This window comes from Rhagoletis pomonella, unplaced genomic scaffold (assembly GCF_013731165.1).
Source record: "Rhagoletis pomonella isolate Grant_MI unplaced genomic scaffold, Rhpom_1.0 Rhpom_scaffold_00004, whole genome shotgun sequence".
Taxonomy (NCBI): Eukaryota; Metazoa; Arthropoda; class Insecta; order Diptera; family Tephritidae; genus Rhagoletis; species Rhagoletis pomonella.
The window spans coordinates 33,042,113-33,059,995 of NW_023458558.1; the positions used below are offsets into that span (position 1 = coordinate 33,042,113).

General features: G+C 37.7%; 1 protein-coding gene and 1 long non-coding RNA gene across 7 annotated transcripts in view; one reads left to right on the plus strand and one right to left on the minus strand.

Annotated features, from left to right (window-relative positions):
- The window catches only part of LOC118737487 (ubiquitin carboxyl-terminal hydrolase puf), a 53,669-nt gene that overhangs the window by 30,538 nt on the left and 5,248 nt on the right, over window positions 1-17,883 (minus strand). For all 4 annotated transcript variants that reach the window (XM_036468029.1, XM_036468030.1, XM_036468031.1 and 1 more), the window contains exons 7-10: window positions 3,480-3,941; window positions 3,141-3,410; window positions 2,912-3,074; window positions 882-2,837 (exon numbers count right to left, since the gene is read on the minus strand). In XM_036468029.1, the coding sequence (XP_036323922.1) occupies window positions 882-2,837; window positions 2,912-3,074; window positions 3,141-3,410; window positions 3,480-3,941 (2,851 nt within the window). The remainder of the gene's footprint in view (window positions 1-881; window positions 2,838-2,911; window positions 3,075-3,140; window positions 3,411-3,479; window positions 3,942-17,883) is intronic.
- On the plus strand, window positions 16,657-17,364 carry LOC118737489. 3 transcript variants are annotated; one of them, XR_004992820.1, is made up of 2 exons: window positions 16,657-17,013; window positions 17,067-17,364. It is a non-coding gene; the product is annotated as an uncharacterized LOC118737489 (long non-coding RNA). The 3 variants fall into 3 exon arrangements; XR_004992819.1 differs by having other exon boundaries at window positions 17,079-17,364; XR_004992821.1 differs by having other exon boundaries at window positions 16,657-17,000.

Sequence of the window (17,883 nt, forward strand, 5' to 3'; positions counted from 1 at the left end):
TAAAAATAAACGTGAACAACACCGAAAAAATTGAATCAGATTTCTGAAATCCAATGAGACGAATAATTTTTAATTATTAAACAAATGAAAAATAGAAATCTGACGTATAATGAATAATTATTTAATTTGATGATTAAGCTGGCATATGTGGATCTTTGAATCCCCGCCAAAATCGCTTAGGCGGCTACAGCGCCAATAAAGAAGAAGAAGAATCCCCGCCAAGAATTTAAGATTTTATTAAAAAGATAAATGTATACATTGATATTGAATGAATATAAAGAGAAATAACACAAGCAGAAGCTATTACACATGTTTTTGGCCAATGGTGCATGACAGAAAGATAAGCAGAAACTTTTGAACGTGGTCTGTCCCTGAGCGGTATTATCATACGTGCATCAGTGCATCAGCAACGTTATGCACAACAGTTTGAAGATAACCTACTAAGATATGTACATTTATAAAACAGAGGGATAACCTGGCGGTGGTTTTATATAAACCGACCAACCTACCCAAAACCCAAAAAAAATGCACGCATGCACATACGCATGCTATGGACGTCGGCTTTCAAGATGTTTTCCGTTTTTTTTGGCGGAACCTTTCTGTGTTTTTATGGAAATTTTCGCGATATTTTTTTGGATTTTTCGGAATTTTTCCGAAATGTTCGGATCAAAAGGTACATTTAAATATTAACTTTGTTTTTAGTGAATGCCTAAAAAAGTAAAAGCAAAAATTACAGGTTATTTTCAGCCTAAAATAAAAAACAGGCAAACATTTTCTAGTCTTTTTGCCTCGATACTGGGACTGATAGTATTAATCGAAATGGTATAATCGAAAAAAGGTCTACGAATAAGCGAAATTGGAGCATATGTTATACGACTTACCTGATAGCCATGCCTGGTTTCAAAAAAATCGCGGCTCAATATGCTTTGTGAAACGGATTGACACAATCGTTCAATATCAATAGCTTCGCCTTCGTTATCGCTCTCAAGAGAGCATTTGACCATATCTGGCGTCATTGTGTCAACAAGACGTGCAAGAAGCCAAAAATAGTCGCGGCATGCCGGTCCGTAAGGTTCCTTTCCTTCATCTGATAACAAATACTGTGTGTGCTGCACATAAGACGTCATATTTTCGGCAAGCGGCAAAAAGGAAATAAGCTTCCTCAACAATGGCGCCAACAGCACCTGGTAACTTTGTGCATTGCCCAAACAGATACGATACAGCCCGGCGCATATCTCACGGCGTACTGCCGGCTCAGGATCTTCCAAAATGAATTTTTGTACCCAACTACAATATTCGGGTTGTGTCCAAAGTAGCCGTCGCGCTTCTGCTGACGCATGAACGAAGCTCACCATGATATTCATAGTAAATTGAACCACCTGAGCACGCCCCCAGAAACCAGTACGCAAATGATGATATTGATATGGGTACTGGTATTGATATTGTGTGGTCGGAATCAGCGCAGCGTAGTAGTGGTAGGCTTCGTCGTTGAGTATAGCTGCCAAACGGCGCAGACAAGGATCTACGTTCATTAATTCTAGCATAAAAGCGTGTGGCCGTGAGACCACAACATGCATATCGTCGGCTTGCACTTCCTCGAAGCCCAACAGCCACAGCACGCGCAACAAGCTGGCCAGACAATCGTGGCGCCACTCATTGAGCATTTCACGAGGATGTGCGCTCTGCTGCAGTTGTCCGGAAATGAAAATTTCATAGAGTAAACGCAAGCCACCACAACGAACGAACACCTCACTCCATTTCATATCGTGTACTGTGCGTGCATTGCCACTGGATGTAACGCTAGCGCCACCACCGGCACCATTGCCAACTGCGCCACCCGCCGCACTGCTCCCGGAATCCACGGCGCTTGCCGCGAGTCTGCTATCTTTTTCATCGTTCAAGTTGGCATTGCTATCGCTGCGTTTTAGACGTTTGTGTGGACGACCAGCTAAAGGTTGATTATTTTCCTTGTCATGGTTGGGCACATCCTCGCCAGCCATTTCATTGCTGAACTCACTTTCAGCGCTAGCGCTTCCAGATTCTTTCTGCACAGCTCCATCATTATTTTCCTTCTGGGACAGCGATTCCAAAGCAGTTCCAGCGCTGCTAACACTTGCGCTACCACTGCCGCAGCCACTGCCACTGCCGCTACCACTACAGCTACTACTACCACCACTGCTGTTGCCGCTATTGTTGCGTTTGCTATCATCTTTTGCATGCAAGCTTTCGTTGCTGTTTCGACGCCTACTCGAACTCCGCTTTGAAGCACTACTGCCACCTTTAGTACTACGCACGTATTGATCCATAGGTATTACATTGCCGTTAACGCCACCACCTCCGAACCCACAGCACGTCGGACCATTGCCACCACCGCCTTTTTGCTGCAATACGCTGTTCACGGTAAGACTCTCAACTATGTGCAAAGAGTACATAAATTTTTGCAAATTGCTAACATCGAGCAACTCGTTTAGTTTTTGTTTTATCTCCTTGCGTTTGTTGGCCTGCTCTTCTTCACTGGTGAGTCGATCGAAAGCGTTCAAATCATTGCTCAGACCTTTGAACGCATCCAGGATAAGAGGGTTTGTAGGCAAAATGGCCAGTATATCCCATACACGTCTAGAGAGAAGTTGTGCTTTAGTGTGTAATTGCAAATTTGAGTTTTGTGGCTTCATATCGCCCAGCGTCTGCATTAGACAGAAAAGCTTTTCAAAGTAACGCGGCTGCAACAATAATACTGTTGGTAGGCATTCCTTCGGCGGTGGCGGCTGCATAGATGGATGATCGAGATTCGTCTCCTTGCGTCTAGCCCCACGACCGCCCAAGGACACATAAACAATCTGAATTTAAATTTGAATAAAAAGTTCAATTAGTTTAAAAATGATCGAATACGTAAAGCATGTCTGGCGCGGACCTGATTATCCTTGAACCCAGCATCGCCCAAACTACGCTCGTCATAGTCAGATGTCAATTCTTGGCCCTGTGTTATTATACGCAAAGGGCCGTCACTCAGCAAGAGACCTAAAACCGGTGCTGAGACGCCACCCCTACTAGAACCACCCTGTAGGTTTTCCCACCTTTATATCAAAGGGGTATTTAATTAAAAAATATAACAATGATTTTGTGATAAAAAATCGGCATACCACTTAGATATTTCAGCTTTAAGTTCAGCAATCAAATCGCACGCATGCATATGCAGGACGGACTTTTCCGAGAGGCCAGCTGGTTGCAACACAATTCGTATAGCCGGCCCAGCGGCTTCATTCTTCAGATTGCTGTGCGAGCACATACCTTTACCTTCGATTGCCCAACGCCGTAAATGAAAAGCATAGCGCCGTCGAAATGTCTCTAAGTGTGTGTTCAGCAGCATCAGGCCGCGTTGCACGCACATTAGCGCGTTCTCATCCTCATTACTGCAACGAAAAAATACAAAAAAAAAATAAAGTTATTTCTTCCACCCCATATAATTATTTAAAGCAGACCTTTCCAATGCGTTGGTAGCTTGCACCAAGTTATCCATACATTGTGATACAAATTCTTTTTCCAACCGCAGCTGCTGGCCCATGTAATACATATTAATGTACTGAATGGCAGCTAGGGACACCTCAGTGTTGTGCGCGCGCAGTGCGATCTTCCACAGATGATACATACCAACTATGTTGGATGATGTCGATGATATCGAGTCGGTTTGTTTTTCGTAGTGTGCAATAGCCATGCGAGCTAGACTGCACAATTGCTGAAAGAGGCCAAGTGCCACCATGGAAAATTCTTCGGGTCGCAATTCCGGCAGCTTTTTCAAGTACAAATGCTGCAAAGCATCAATACCCAAAGCATGCTGATCGCCACCTTTGGCTTGACTCTGCAGCCATGAGAAATAACAGTCGGAACACTCGCTATCGTGCGCTAGCCACTCCCACAGCGAATCCACTTGTTCCAATGTCAAACTTTAAATATTGAATTAAAACAGTGACGTTACAAATCAGTAGACTAGTTGTACAAAATGTAAATTTTAACATCATTAGCTATAATCCCTTAACACAAATAACACAGGCCGACCAAATTTAACCAACATACAGACCCAGAAACCAGACTATTTATTTCCGAAGGTTTATGATGCGCTGAATCCAAATCTGGCCTCAGAATTGCTCTATCAGCTCTGGTTTTCGAGATATCCTAACCTAAAAGTGCAAAAAAAACCGTTTTTGCCCATATTTGAGGTTATGTAGCCTTGCAGATGTTTTCTTTCACCAAAATAATAGGCTGGCATCTTTAAGTACAAGTCTTCTTCTTTCAAATGGCGTTTTGTTTGCTCGAATATCATTTTTTTCGCTGAGATATCGCATTTTGAAACTTTCATGTTTCTAAATTTTCCTACACCTGAAAATCGATTGAGATAACAGACATGATATGGTCGATTCATTTTTTGGTTACATCTTATGATTGTTGTAATAACTTTTTTGACTGATCAGCTCTTCATCTTTTCGAACTCTATCTAAATTGACCTCTATCTAGCACAACAATAGTTAGAGTTTCGCTATGTAAGTAAGTAAAATTGTAAACGTAGTCCTTTCATACAAAATTGTAATATTGTTCATATCCTTGCATACATATAATGTGAAATTGAAGCTACTTTATAGCTTTTACTAAAAATATATATACTTTTTTTTTAAGTTTGATAAATAAAAAATGAATTCCAGAATACCTTGCATATCAAAACTTGATACATTTTGTTATATTTGTAGGAATTTCCATACACAAAAGTTTCGTAGACCAATTAATGATTTAATAAAGACCTAATACTTACAGTGTTACAAAATTCCTATTACAAATTTAGACAAACCGTGGGTACCTACCTCTATTTGTAATGCTTGTCGCTTGACTTTGAGTCGTTGGAATGAGAAAGTCATTAAAAAAGATGTAGTTATTGAACCGATTTGGCGTGAGCCAAGTAATCACTGCTACTTTTGTAAATGTAATATAAATGGAATAAATAACAATAATAAGAAAAGTCTCATTTATCCTAAGGTGCAAAGTGTAACGCCAGCAAAGAGAGGTAATATAAGTAACTCTGAAAACATAAATTCGCTTCCAGTAGTCGTTCAATCAACGTCTAATGCTCAAAATAACGACTCCGAAGGTAGGGACTTTGAAAAGACTTTTAATGACGACAAGCCTAAATTGTTTGATCAGGATGGGTTGGATGATTTTATACGGGATCTCAATCTTCCCAAGAATTCAGCAGAATTATGTGCTTCAAGGCTCAAAGAGAGAAATCTTCTATTACCTGAGACGAAGATCACCGTTTATAGAAAACGTGAAGAAAAGTTTTTAAAGTAAGAAAAGTTTTTTTGCAATGTAAAGAAAATCTTATTACCACCACTCCATATCAAATTAGGCTAAATAAAGCAATTTGTGCAAGCTCTAGACAAGGAAAGTCAATGCTTCAAGTATATTAAATCTACATTTCCAAATCTAAGTGATACTAAAATTGGAGAAGGTGTTTTCATGGAACCCGATATTAGGAAACTTATGAGGGATGAAGATTTCACAAAAACCATGACAGCTGTTCAAAAGAATGCTTGGGAAAGTTTCAAGAGCGTTGTAGAAAATTTTTTATGGAATAACCGAGATCCAAAGTATAAATCTATAATATCTACAATGCTATTGAATTTTAAAAAGTTAGGTTGTTTAATGAGCTTAAAACTGCACTTCCTTTTTTCACATTTGGACTACTCTCCTGACAATGTTGGGGCATTCAGTGAAGAGATGGTAGAACGTTTTCACCAGGACTTTAAACAAGCCGAGCGACATTATCATGGAAGGTGGGATGAACGAATGATGGCAGATTACTGTTGGAGATTGAAGAGAAATGCTGAAGTGAAACGCAATCGCTTTCACAAGCAAATAAAATAATTTTAACTTTTACAGATTTAGAAAAAATAAACTAAAATAAACTAAAAATTAAAAAAATAAAAACAAAAAAAAAACAGAAAAAAAAGGAAAAGAAAAAAATGAAAAAATGGAGTCAACGCCGCCACGTCCTCGTTTCGTGACTCTGGGTTCGACTAAGAGCGGTAAGAGTATGTCTCTTTTTAATAAAATATAATCCTGAGTGGGTTAGCCTGCATGTGGTTTGGTAGGGGTGGTTTCTCGGGGTTAGGGGATACGGGAGTTGATGGGTTAACAGTTAAGTTGGTAAGCCCACTTGCGGTGTGAGATATCTAGATAAGACTTATTTTAAGAAAAATATGCGAGTAAACGCAGTATCCAGGGTTAAGTGGGGTAGCCTGATTGCGGTATGGTAGGGGTGCTTTCTAGGGGTTAGGGCTGTGTGTGACTCGGTACCCGTGGGTTAGATACCCAGTAGAAATCGGTTGTATGCATTCTTGAAGGATGCTTGCTATATGAGTGAATTAGTGTGGACAATTCATGCGTAGTCATGAATTTCCACGAATAAATTCAAATTCTATCGAATTGCAAGCGAATGTACTTTGTCGTTGTTTTAAGTACATTTCTTGATAAATTTGAAGTGGAATTTTTGTAACATTTTCAGTCTTGTACAAAAATTTTAGTGAACGAGCGTGTTGTGCGATACTATTTTCAGCACAAACGGGCTTTTACAAAATATGCATTTGCATATGTAAGTGCTACTTGTTCGTATGTCCCCGTATATTAAAATGTATCTGAAAAGTAGCATTTACATATGGCGATCTTGTAAGAATACTTTAATACTTTTCCATTAATGCATTTTTGTATGTTTGAAACATTAATACAGCCATATGCATACAGCAGTAGTACAAGTGTATGATTAAGGTACGCATACGCTCTGAGAAACCACGCGTGTTAAATGGAAATGAAGGTTCATTTATACTGGCATGTATACACAGCAGCAAGCTCATGCCACCAACAGCGATGTTGTATGCTTAAGATTTCTACTGGGTAGTGTAGGGGTTTGGTGAGTTAGCACATTTATAGTGTTCTCACACTTTATTTACACAAAATTTTAAGAAAAATAACTCAATTCGAGAAAATTAATAATCGACTATATCATGTCTATTTTATCTCAATCGATTTTCAGGTGTAGGAAAATTTAGAAACATGAAAATTTCAAAATGCGATATCTCAGCGAAAAAAAAAGTGATATTTGAGTAAACAAAACGCCATTTGAAAGAAGAAGAGTTGTACTTAAAGATGCCAACTTATTATTTTGGTGAAAGAAAACATCTGCAAGGCTACATAACCTCAAATATGGGCAAAAACGGTGTTTTTGCACTTTTAGGTTAGGATATCTCAGAGCTGATAGAGCAATTCTGAGGCCAGATTCGGATTCATCGCATCAAAATCCTTCGAAAATATATAGTCCGGTTTCTGGGTCTGAGATGCTGTCGGCCTGTGTTATTGACTTAAAAACTTACAAAATTTGTATGACAAATATCTTTGAATTTCGAGTTTTTCAGGCCATGTCCAAGGAGCAATAAACAAGGTGAAGTAATTAGGGTAAGCACATAGTAGAGCATCGAGCAAAGTGACGATTACAAACGTGAAAGAGCATATGAGGCATTCTTTTATATATCGGACACCATGGTTGGTGTCACACTTTCGATTGGCTTACAATTTTTTATGGGTTCTATACGAGAAATAAGCTAACACGTATTCGAGGAATTTTATTCTTTATTTTCTCCGGAGATATGTATGATTTGTCAAAGTTCGAATTTGTTCGTGATTCTCACTATTCATGTACCTCTTCAAATCGCAGACACTTCATTTTAAAGCTAAAGAAACGGGCTTAACATTTCTAGATATAAAAAATTGTCATGATTGTCCTAAAAAATCTCAGCTATAAACAGTTGAACTTTAGAAATGCATTTACATAGTCAAGACTAGGGTGTCCAAATCGTTTAAAAAAAAAAGCGGCCTTTCTGAAAAAAAATCGCCAAAAATCGTAATTTTTTTAAATAAAATTCATGAAATAGATTTAACAAATCTTTTATTTTAAAAATGTGATCTTGTCATAATATAGTTATTAAAACCAAAAACGAATATAATACCTTCGTAGGGTAATAATAAATAACACAAATAACTTATATAATAGTGATGTACACACAATTTTCTTTAAAAATACGAATACTTTTTAAAAATATTTATTTCAACACATTTTGCAATAGGACTGCGCAATTATTAAATTTATTAAAACTCATATTAATTGATTAATCGCACAATCTACTTTTAAAAGCGCGGCGCTAAAAATTAAATAAAAACCTATAATAAGGCGAGATCAGCTATTTCCACAATTTCTTCAAAGTCACCTATAATGTCTGAATGATTTACATTTCTGTTGTTGTCATATACTACTTTATTCGAACTATTGAATTACGGCTTTCCAACCTCATCCTATTTCGAATATTAGTTTTCGTTGAATTCATTACGGAAAAAACGCGCTCAACAAAGCATGTGAGTGCCGCAAGGGTAATAATATGAATTTACTTACATTTCCAAACATTTTATTGCCTGTTGCGGTTTTCACTCCGTAAGCAATTATCCAAAATTCTTCAGAGTCGGATGGAATGGTTCTGAGAAAAGTTATTCCATGGGAAAGTTAAAAGATTTAAACATTCAGTTTCCGCTGCTTTTCTTTCCTTCAAAGTCAAATAGTGAATTGGGAGGTCCCTGAAACTCGCCCTCTTGTGATTCTGGTGACAAAATCAAAGCTTTTTTAAAAGTATTTAATTGACTAGGTAATCGTTTCAAAAGTTCTTCGATTAGGGTGATTAAACGTTTTTGACAGTCTTTTAATATGCTTCTTAAGTCAAGTTTATCTCGCAGTTCATTAGCTTCTTCTGTAAAATTATCGTAGAAAACTAAGTTTTGTATATTTTTATAATTGGGAAAAATTTATTTGAAGGAAAAAATCGGCAATGGCAACTTCCTAAATTTTTACGGGCATATATCCAAAATAAAAAACGCCAAATTAGCACGAAATCGCCAAATCTGGACACTCTGGTCAAGACCAGTAAATTAGGGATTTTGATTAATTCTCTGTAAAAAACATGTTTAAAAATGGGCGTTTTAAAAAACTATGTTTTTAAAATACTTTTTATTAGATGTTTTTTTTTATGAGAGTCAACGATTTGTTGTACATAATTTGTTTTCGAAAACTTATGATAAGATCAGAGCTGGGCACTTTATGATTACGACTACTGTTATCGTAATCGTACTTTTTATGATTACGATTGCAGTAATTGCAATCCTAGTATATGCTAAGTACAGTAATTGTATTCATGATAGTTAGGATTACGATTACAATAGTCGTAATCGTTAAATTTTTAGGATTGCAATTAAAGAATTCGCAATCATGCATTTCATGATTAATAATAATAATACACATATGTATGTTAGTGTTTGGCCGAGCTTCTCCTCCGATGTTGTTACACAAAGGGTAGGACCTACAGTTTTACGCCGACTCCGGACGGTAATTATATTTTTAAGAGAAGCTGTTTTTCATGGCAGAAATACACTCGGAGGTTTGCCATTGTCTGCCGAGGACCGACCGCTGTTCAGAAAAAAAAAACATTTTTTTCTATATTTTTTTTTGCGATGTTGCTTTGACCAGGGCTTGAACCCAGTATATCGTGAGATGATATTTTATCAATAATAAAAAAAATGTAAATATCGCACGTTTAATAATATACAGAAAGAATTCTTTCAAATTTTCAATTTTGTGGGAAAACGCAATCAAAGTTTGTTCAATTCATACAGTTGGTATACCAAAAGACAGTTGGAAAGTCACATATCTTAGTCATTTTTGGGAAGTTTAGTCATATTTTAGGCTGAACATATTCTCCTTATCAAGCTTAATAATTGTGTGATGAAATCTCCAAAAACATACATTTTGAGTTACATCTCTATATTATTAAACGAGCGATATGCACATGTAAAAATAAAAAAATTAAAAATAAATAAATGTTAATGACTAAAAATTGCTTTGGTTATTATAACGAAAATGTTGTTGCTTTCTTAATTATTGTTGTTGTTTATGTTGACACTTGCTGTTAATTCTAGGTTTGTATAGTAACTTCTCCAGTAAAAAATTGCAGCGACGAACAGTGCTTCCCTTCCATATAAAATGTGGGCAAAAATAGAATTATGGACGGATTTAAATTAAAATTCGTTTCTTAGTAAAATTGAGGACGCTTAATTCAAAAATGCAATTGGTTTTTGGATAACTGTCATACTTTCACTATGAATGCAGTTTGAAGTTGAAAATTTGGGTTCTTGTGCCTTTTACATGGTGTCAAATGACACGGCTTGGCGTGTAGATGTGCAATAAAGTTTTTTTATTTTTGAAAGGGGGTGTCACCAGTTACAAATTTTATTAAAATTATTTAATAAGTTAAATGAATAAGATATTACAATATGGGTATCAATTGAACTAGTTTTTAAAATACTTTACCTCTAAATGACACGTAGAATCAATATGAGTACCAGACAAATGAAAAATTTTGACATATTTAGCAAGAAATAAGCGGAGAGTAAAAACATTCCTGAGTTAATTTAAGAGTCCAGTAATTTAAAAGGAATGTAATCAGAACAAATCACTGATTGACAATGTACGTATTTGTAATAAAACAGCAAATACGATGGCGTAATCCTATGGTTTGACGTAATTATTATTCGACAAATAAATTCGACTTTACAAAGAGGTGACAACCCTATTCGTAATATTTTTAAGCTAAAACCTTCTTAAACCACTTTCGTCTGACTCCTTTATGGTGACTATATATTTCAATTACCTAATTCATTTAATTAAAGTGGAATTTGAGTTTTAAAAAGGTGGCAACTCTCTAGATGTTGTTAATACACATTTCGATTGATACCCATCTCTTAATAACTTATTAAACTTATAAAAAAATTTTGATCTAATTTTTTAAGAGGCGGCAACTCTTAAAAAAAATATAAACCTTATATTGACCACAGGTTAAGCTTTTAGCTCAGATTACTGACACTTCATTTTTAAAAATGGAACGAATCGTGTAGATCTCAAGGCACTGACAAAAAATTAAAAAATTATTTTATGCATTAGCGAAAAACGCATTACTTCAGAAAGTGCAAAAAATGAGCAGGTTTTTATTGCTTCTTTTGAAAGCTAAAAGCCCGTGCTATTTAATAAAATAATAAAAAATAACCTATTTTTACATATATTTTTTATTCATTCCATTAAAATTTAGCATTTTTTTAAATTTTGTTTAAAAAAATAGTTTTTTTTTAACACCGCAGGGACACCCTGTGTTTAATTTTATCCCAAAATTTTAATTCCAGTAATTCTCTACTATCTATATGGAAACAAGAAACGTCAAATCAACATTTTATTTCAAAGAATATATTTTTGAAGAGCTTACGCCTGGGTATGCTTTATTAAAATTCTTAGTATAAAATCTGTCGACTTTAGTGGCTTCCTGGCGGTATATAATTAATTTTTTAGGGAAATGTCTGTTTAATTCTTTTTAGTGGATAAATTGTCTTTACAAAAATACCAGACAAGTTCACAATGCAGAAAACGAATTTTTCGATTTATGCCCACTTAGGCGGCACTGTGCGACGGCGTAAAAGCGAAATAGAGCGTAAAATTGTGAAGAAGAGAAAACTACCAGAAAAAGTTATTGAACACAAAACTAGTAAAAACTTGCAAGTGAATAGTTGTTGCACCGTTTTGACATTCTGCTGTAAACATTTTACTATTTATAAATCAGTTTTAAACAGTTTAGTACATCATTAATACTTTGATTTCCACTCATTTTACTTTTGTTTATGCTTAACCAATTTAAAAAATGGCGACTTTTGGCATTTATGCTTCTTCTTTTTCTGCTAGTAAAAATTTCACTAACAAGCTCTCCCGTGTTATTACGCTCTCGATTCAATGCTCTTTTGCAATTTTTTTGGGTTATCATATACTTTTCCAGTAAAAATTTGCAGTTTCCAATGCAAATTTGTACTGACTATTGGTTACTATACAAACCTAGTAAATTTCGAATAAGCGCACGGCAATGTGAGTAGCGCTAGCGAGTTATAATTTTTTGTTTTTGAATGCAGTGCTTATTTAGTTTTTCTTTTACACATAACAAAACTGGGCAGATTACTGATTACAATAAAATTATAGTTTAAAAAGCTAAAAACTCGCTTTTATTACAATGTGAACTAAAAAGTAAAAAATAATTTATAGAAATATGGATTTCGTTTAAGAGGAATAGGAAGTTCCCTAACTTTGTTTTCCTGTAAAATTGACTTTATTGTCAATTTCCTGAATCCTATTTTAGATTCGTTTTAAAATTTTAGTTAAATTAAGTTAAGGAACTTCCCATTCCATCTTTTTGTGTGGGTTAACTTTGGCGTTGGCGTTGCCGTTGATATGTGGACATGTCCATATATGTAATTGTGAGTATTCATAGTCAGCTATTAATTAACACCAACGCCAATGCGAAAGTTATATGTAGACCGGCCTTTACTGATTTTAACAGTTTATGCCGCCAAAGCAAAAACAAAATACATGTAAATTTTGGTTTTCGTACTCCTTCTAGCACCTTATATTAATTCACCTTGAACTTTTCATTTAGATATTCTAATGAAAACTAAGAACAATAGAACAAATAATTTCATGATTACCATTACAGTAATCGAGAAATTGGTTTAGCTTAGAGCAAATAATGATTTTTGTACAGTAAAATGGTTCTAAAGCAGGGAACACACGATTTGTACATTTATGCATTTGGCAGTCACAGAGTGGTGTTGTCTAGAAATTTTTATCGAGAATGAGTTCAGCTCAAGAACTTTCCGAACACCAGTCTGTAACGGTGAAAATGTGAAAATCTGTACAAATTTACAAATCGTGTAATTGTTGTAATAATCTACACAGGCTCGTGCTCGCAGTACTTTCAACAAAGTTTGATTTTGATTTGCATTATTACTTCGACGTTAACTCAGTTTTATATACGTTTCGATGAAAGTTCCGCTAATTTACTTAGCTACTAAAACTCTACGAATAACAGTAAATCTCAACAAAATTTTCTTAGCTACGATTACATTAATTTTAATCATAATATTTTTAGAATTACAATTTAAGTGTTCGTAATCGTAAATTTCACGATTACAATTAAATTTTTTTTTTTAAATTCACGCCATTTTTTATTTAAAATTAGTATTATTTATCGAAGTATTGTTTTTTTTAAAGCGCCGTAGGCGAAAATTTTCAATAAAAAATCGTGCTATTTTTTATTAAAAGTTTTCATTACGTAAATATTTATCGAAGTTTTGATTTTTATAAAAAAAAATTGATTTATATAAAATCACGCGATTTTTTATTAAAAATTTTCATTATTTATCGAAGTATTGTTTTTTTTAGAGCGCCGCAGATATATTCATTTATACCGCAGTCGATCTTCGTGTTTCAAATCGAAAATTTTTGTTATCTAGAGATGGTTGCGTTTCTTAACTGCAACAAGATAGTGATGCAAGTCAATACTTGGTCCTCGAATCGTTCATACACTTAGAACATAAAAAACATGCTTCCATCACCCACCAAAAATTCAACATTAAATTTGGACGCAAGACCACAGTGGTTCTTGCCTCGCCCGCATATCTTGGATGGCTAGTATGTCAGCCTTTGCCTTCCAAAGGCATCATCGGCCGAGAAGAGGTATCTTCCTCATTAGCTGGATGTCCTCCAATCACCCGATCACAATCATTTACCAAACTAAGTGCACAACTGGAACCTGAAAGAATTTCGTTGAGTACACTTTTATATAGCGGGCCGCTTGGTCCAAGTGGACCCTTGAATCAAATACGTCGGAGTGCCCCTCTAAAACTCCTAATTTTCACTACCCTGACCCCAGGCTCCACACGCATTGGTTACCGCTTATCGGCATAGGATTTCTCACGTACACAAACGTACAATATCACCAACTATACACCATTCCCACAACAGCCGGTTCTACGTACCGGAATAACTCGGGTTTTACCCGACCAAGGGTCGTTGTTTCGGCGATCTAACCCCGTTTAAGTCGGCGAAATCCATCAAACGTTGTTCGACAATGGGGCTACATCTGCTCCGTATCCTTTTGCTCAGGGCTGGCATAGAGTCAAACCCAGGGCCAGAAATTTACACCTGCTGCGTATGCCAGAGACGACTGCATGCAAACTCCACCTCGGTCAGGTGCAATGGCTGTGACGGGTGGAGTCATCTCCGCACCAGCTCGGGCCTACGTACGCACCGGCAATGGACCACGTCGTTCGTGGCCCCATGCTGTGCTAATCGGATGGCAAACCACCACTTGCCCGAGCAGCATACCACCGACAATCGGTTCGGTTTGTCAGTCCAGAATATACCGTAACGTGACATCAGTAAAGTGCAATTCCTGCCTTGGCTGGTGCCACTTTAGGGCATGATCCGGACTCCGCAACACGCGTGATTGGACGAGTGACTACGTGGGCCCCTGCTGTGGTGCCCAGGCACAAACTTTCCCCGTCTGTAGAACATACAGCAGGGGGCTGGCAGGCAACACAACTCCCTAACACCCCGCATCAAAACTGGACTCCCAAGGCACACAAAGGTGCTACAATTCAACTGCAATGGACTTCAGAGCAAGATCGAGGAGATAACCGTATTCATGGGAAGGCATAGAATATTGATAACTGCGGTCCAAGAGACGAAGTTGAACGGATAAATGTGCACCGTCGAGATCGCGAGCGAGAAAATGGTGGAGACTTAGCGTTCATCACGCACCACACCGTAAAGTATCGTCTTATCAAAGCAGACATCGACCGCAGGGATACCATCCTAGAATGTCAAGGTACCGCTATCCGGTCAGGCGATGTCGAGCTCGAAATATTTTACGTTTATATACCCTATGTTACCAGCTGTCCGGAAAGATATCAAGATGAAATAGGTGCGCTACTCTAGAGGTGAAAACCGTATGGTAATTGCCGACTTTAACGCGCACCACGATCTTTGGCATTCAAGCCTGTCGAATTTGGCTGAGCAGATACACGATTCGACATTCTGCACAATGAACACACAAACCGACGTTCACGTAGATGAGCGTAAATTCCGCAGGGTTGTCACTGCTGCTGCAGCCCGCTTCATTCCAGCAGGATGTATTTCGGATCCCCGTCCGAATATTCCTGCTGAAACGGCTGTCCTAGCCGATGAGCGTGACAACCTTCGCCAGGCTGATCCCGGAATTTTCCGTATCGGGAATCTCAACGCGGAGATTCGGCAACTAGTGAACGTACATAAGCGGAAAAAGTGGGCAGAGCATCTGAAGACCTGCAACTTCGCCTCTGGTGTGAGTAAGCTTTGATCAACCGTGAGGTCATTGTCCAATCCGACGAAGCGTGACGTCAGGGTTGCAATATCTTTTGGCAACCAAGGTTCGTCGGAGCCGGAGCGATGAGCGAGCTATTTTAGCCGAGAGTTCATACTGCATCCTCCGGCGGACAAAGCCAATTGTCGAGTGACCAGTGCGCCTCTTGTTTTCACCAGCGGTGAGGTAAGGGTAGCCATCGGGAAGGCGAAAGCCTCCAAAGCCATAGGACCCGACGAAATTTGCATGTTGATGCTGAAACAATTGGATCCCAACTAACCAAGGTCCTCAACCTGCCTTCGGCCAATCATCATTCCAGACATCTGGAAAAAGGGGAGAGTGGTGCCACTGCTTAAACCGGGAAAACATACTAACAAAGGAGACTCTTATCGATAACCCTCCGTTCCCCGGTAGCGAAGACAAACTACCTTACCCCAGCGAAGCAGCAGCATGAGTTTCGTAAAGTGCACAGCACAACAACAGCCCTTAACGCCGTAAACACTCAGATAACTCGTGGCCTTAACCTAAAACGCCCCTGTGAGAGAACGATTCTAGTAGTGCTGGACCTGGCAAAAGCTTTTGACACCGTTAGTCACTCCACGGTACTAGAAGACATTGAGGCCTCCTCTCTCCCACAGGGACTAAAACGGTGGTCGGCGAGTTATCTGATAGGTCAGCCTTCGTCAGTAATCTTTAGGGACAAAACTACCAAATCGAGAAAAATTAGGGTAGGCAACCATCACTATTGTCTCTTATGCTGACTTGTGCTCGAAAGTAAAGGGTTATCTCGCCGAGGTTAATCGCTTCTACACCGAAAGGAGCCTTACCCTCCCCCTACAAAATCCTCGGCAACTTTATCCACGACCTGGACGAAGGAGGTCAGTCTGCAACTGGGTATTAATGTCGATGGGGAAACAATACCAACAGTGAATAACCCAAAAATCATCGGAGTCACCTTCGACAGTCTGCACAGCCTTAACAATGTCCTCTACACCATTTCCAGTTGTAAATGCGAAAGCGTCAATTGTAATTGAGAATAGTCAATTGTAAATGAGAAAGCGTCAATTGTAAATGAGATTAGTCAATTATAAATCAGAAATCGTCTAATGAAAATGCGAACGCGTCAGTTGTAATTGAGAATAGTCAATTGTAAATGAGAAAGCGTCAAATGAAAATGCGAAAGCGTCATTTGGAACTGAGAAATAAAAGTAAATTAACAGCGTACTGCATATATAATAGATGATTTAAAGTCGCTTATCACTGATAATACTTAATCAATTAAATATCTCGCTATAAAACGCGTTTGAAAAAGGAATTTTTAAGTTTTCAGAAGGTTATGATCTTCATCTTTGCTGTTTGTAAGCTACGTCATATTAGAGTATGTACATAGATAAGAAGGCAGGAAAATAAAGCTGGTAAATATTCAGATGAAAACGATGTCGGTCGAATTCCGAAAAACCTTCACGAATTACTTATATACATATGAATGTATGTATGTAGGTCATCATGACCTTCTTGAATCTGTTTAAACCATTACGGTATGTCTCGGATCAATGTATGTAGCTCGATAGAGAACACTCTTCGGTTTTCTTTTCGCCGAGAAGTCTCAGTTGTTTTACACTGGCGGAAGAACTACTTTACGATTAAAAAGTATATAAATCAAGTATGTTAAAAATATGCATATATATAAATTACTTGGATATTTCATTAATAAAGTGCTGCGTTTAGCGCCATATTCCCCCATGCTAAACCCCATTGAAATAATCTGGGGAAAAATCAAAATGCATGTAAAGGTGCACATCTCAAACCCAGTCATAAATGGGCCAAACGTTGTTTAGCAACGGCTGCAATATTTGGAGAAGTTGGTGGATCACGCGAAAACTATAATCACCGGAGGAGACTGCGCGAAATGCTTTATCTTTACAAGATATGCAAGTTGGGACATAATAAACTTGCATTTTTAATAACATCTAAATAATTTCTGAATAAAAACGAGTTTCTCATTTCCAAATGACGCTTTCGCATTTTCATTTGACGCTTTCTCATTTACAATTTACTACTCTCATTTTCAATTGACGCTTTCTCATTTACAATTGACTACTCTCAATTACAAATGACGCTTTCTCATTTACAATTGACCTTTTATCATTTACAATTGACTATTCTCAATTTCAAATGACGATATCGCATTTACAATTGACTATTCTCATTTCCAAATGACGCTTTCGCAATTTCATTTGACGCTTTCTCATTTACAACTGGAAATGGTGTAGTCGCTGGCCGGCAGCACTTAGGGCAAAGGCAAAAACGTTATTGGCAACATACAACGCAATTGGCCGGCCGCAGGCACGCAATGGATGAAGCTGCCAGAACACGGCACTTCGGACAGGGACGGGTGCATTCTGATGTCGCCCAACACCAGCTTCACGACGAGGCCCAGATCAAGGAGCATAACACAATGCTCTGCAAGCAATTTCTAAAAGGGAGCCACAGATGTGGTTACCCAAATAGACGGACGAAGACCGACGAAGAG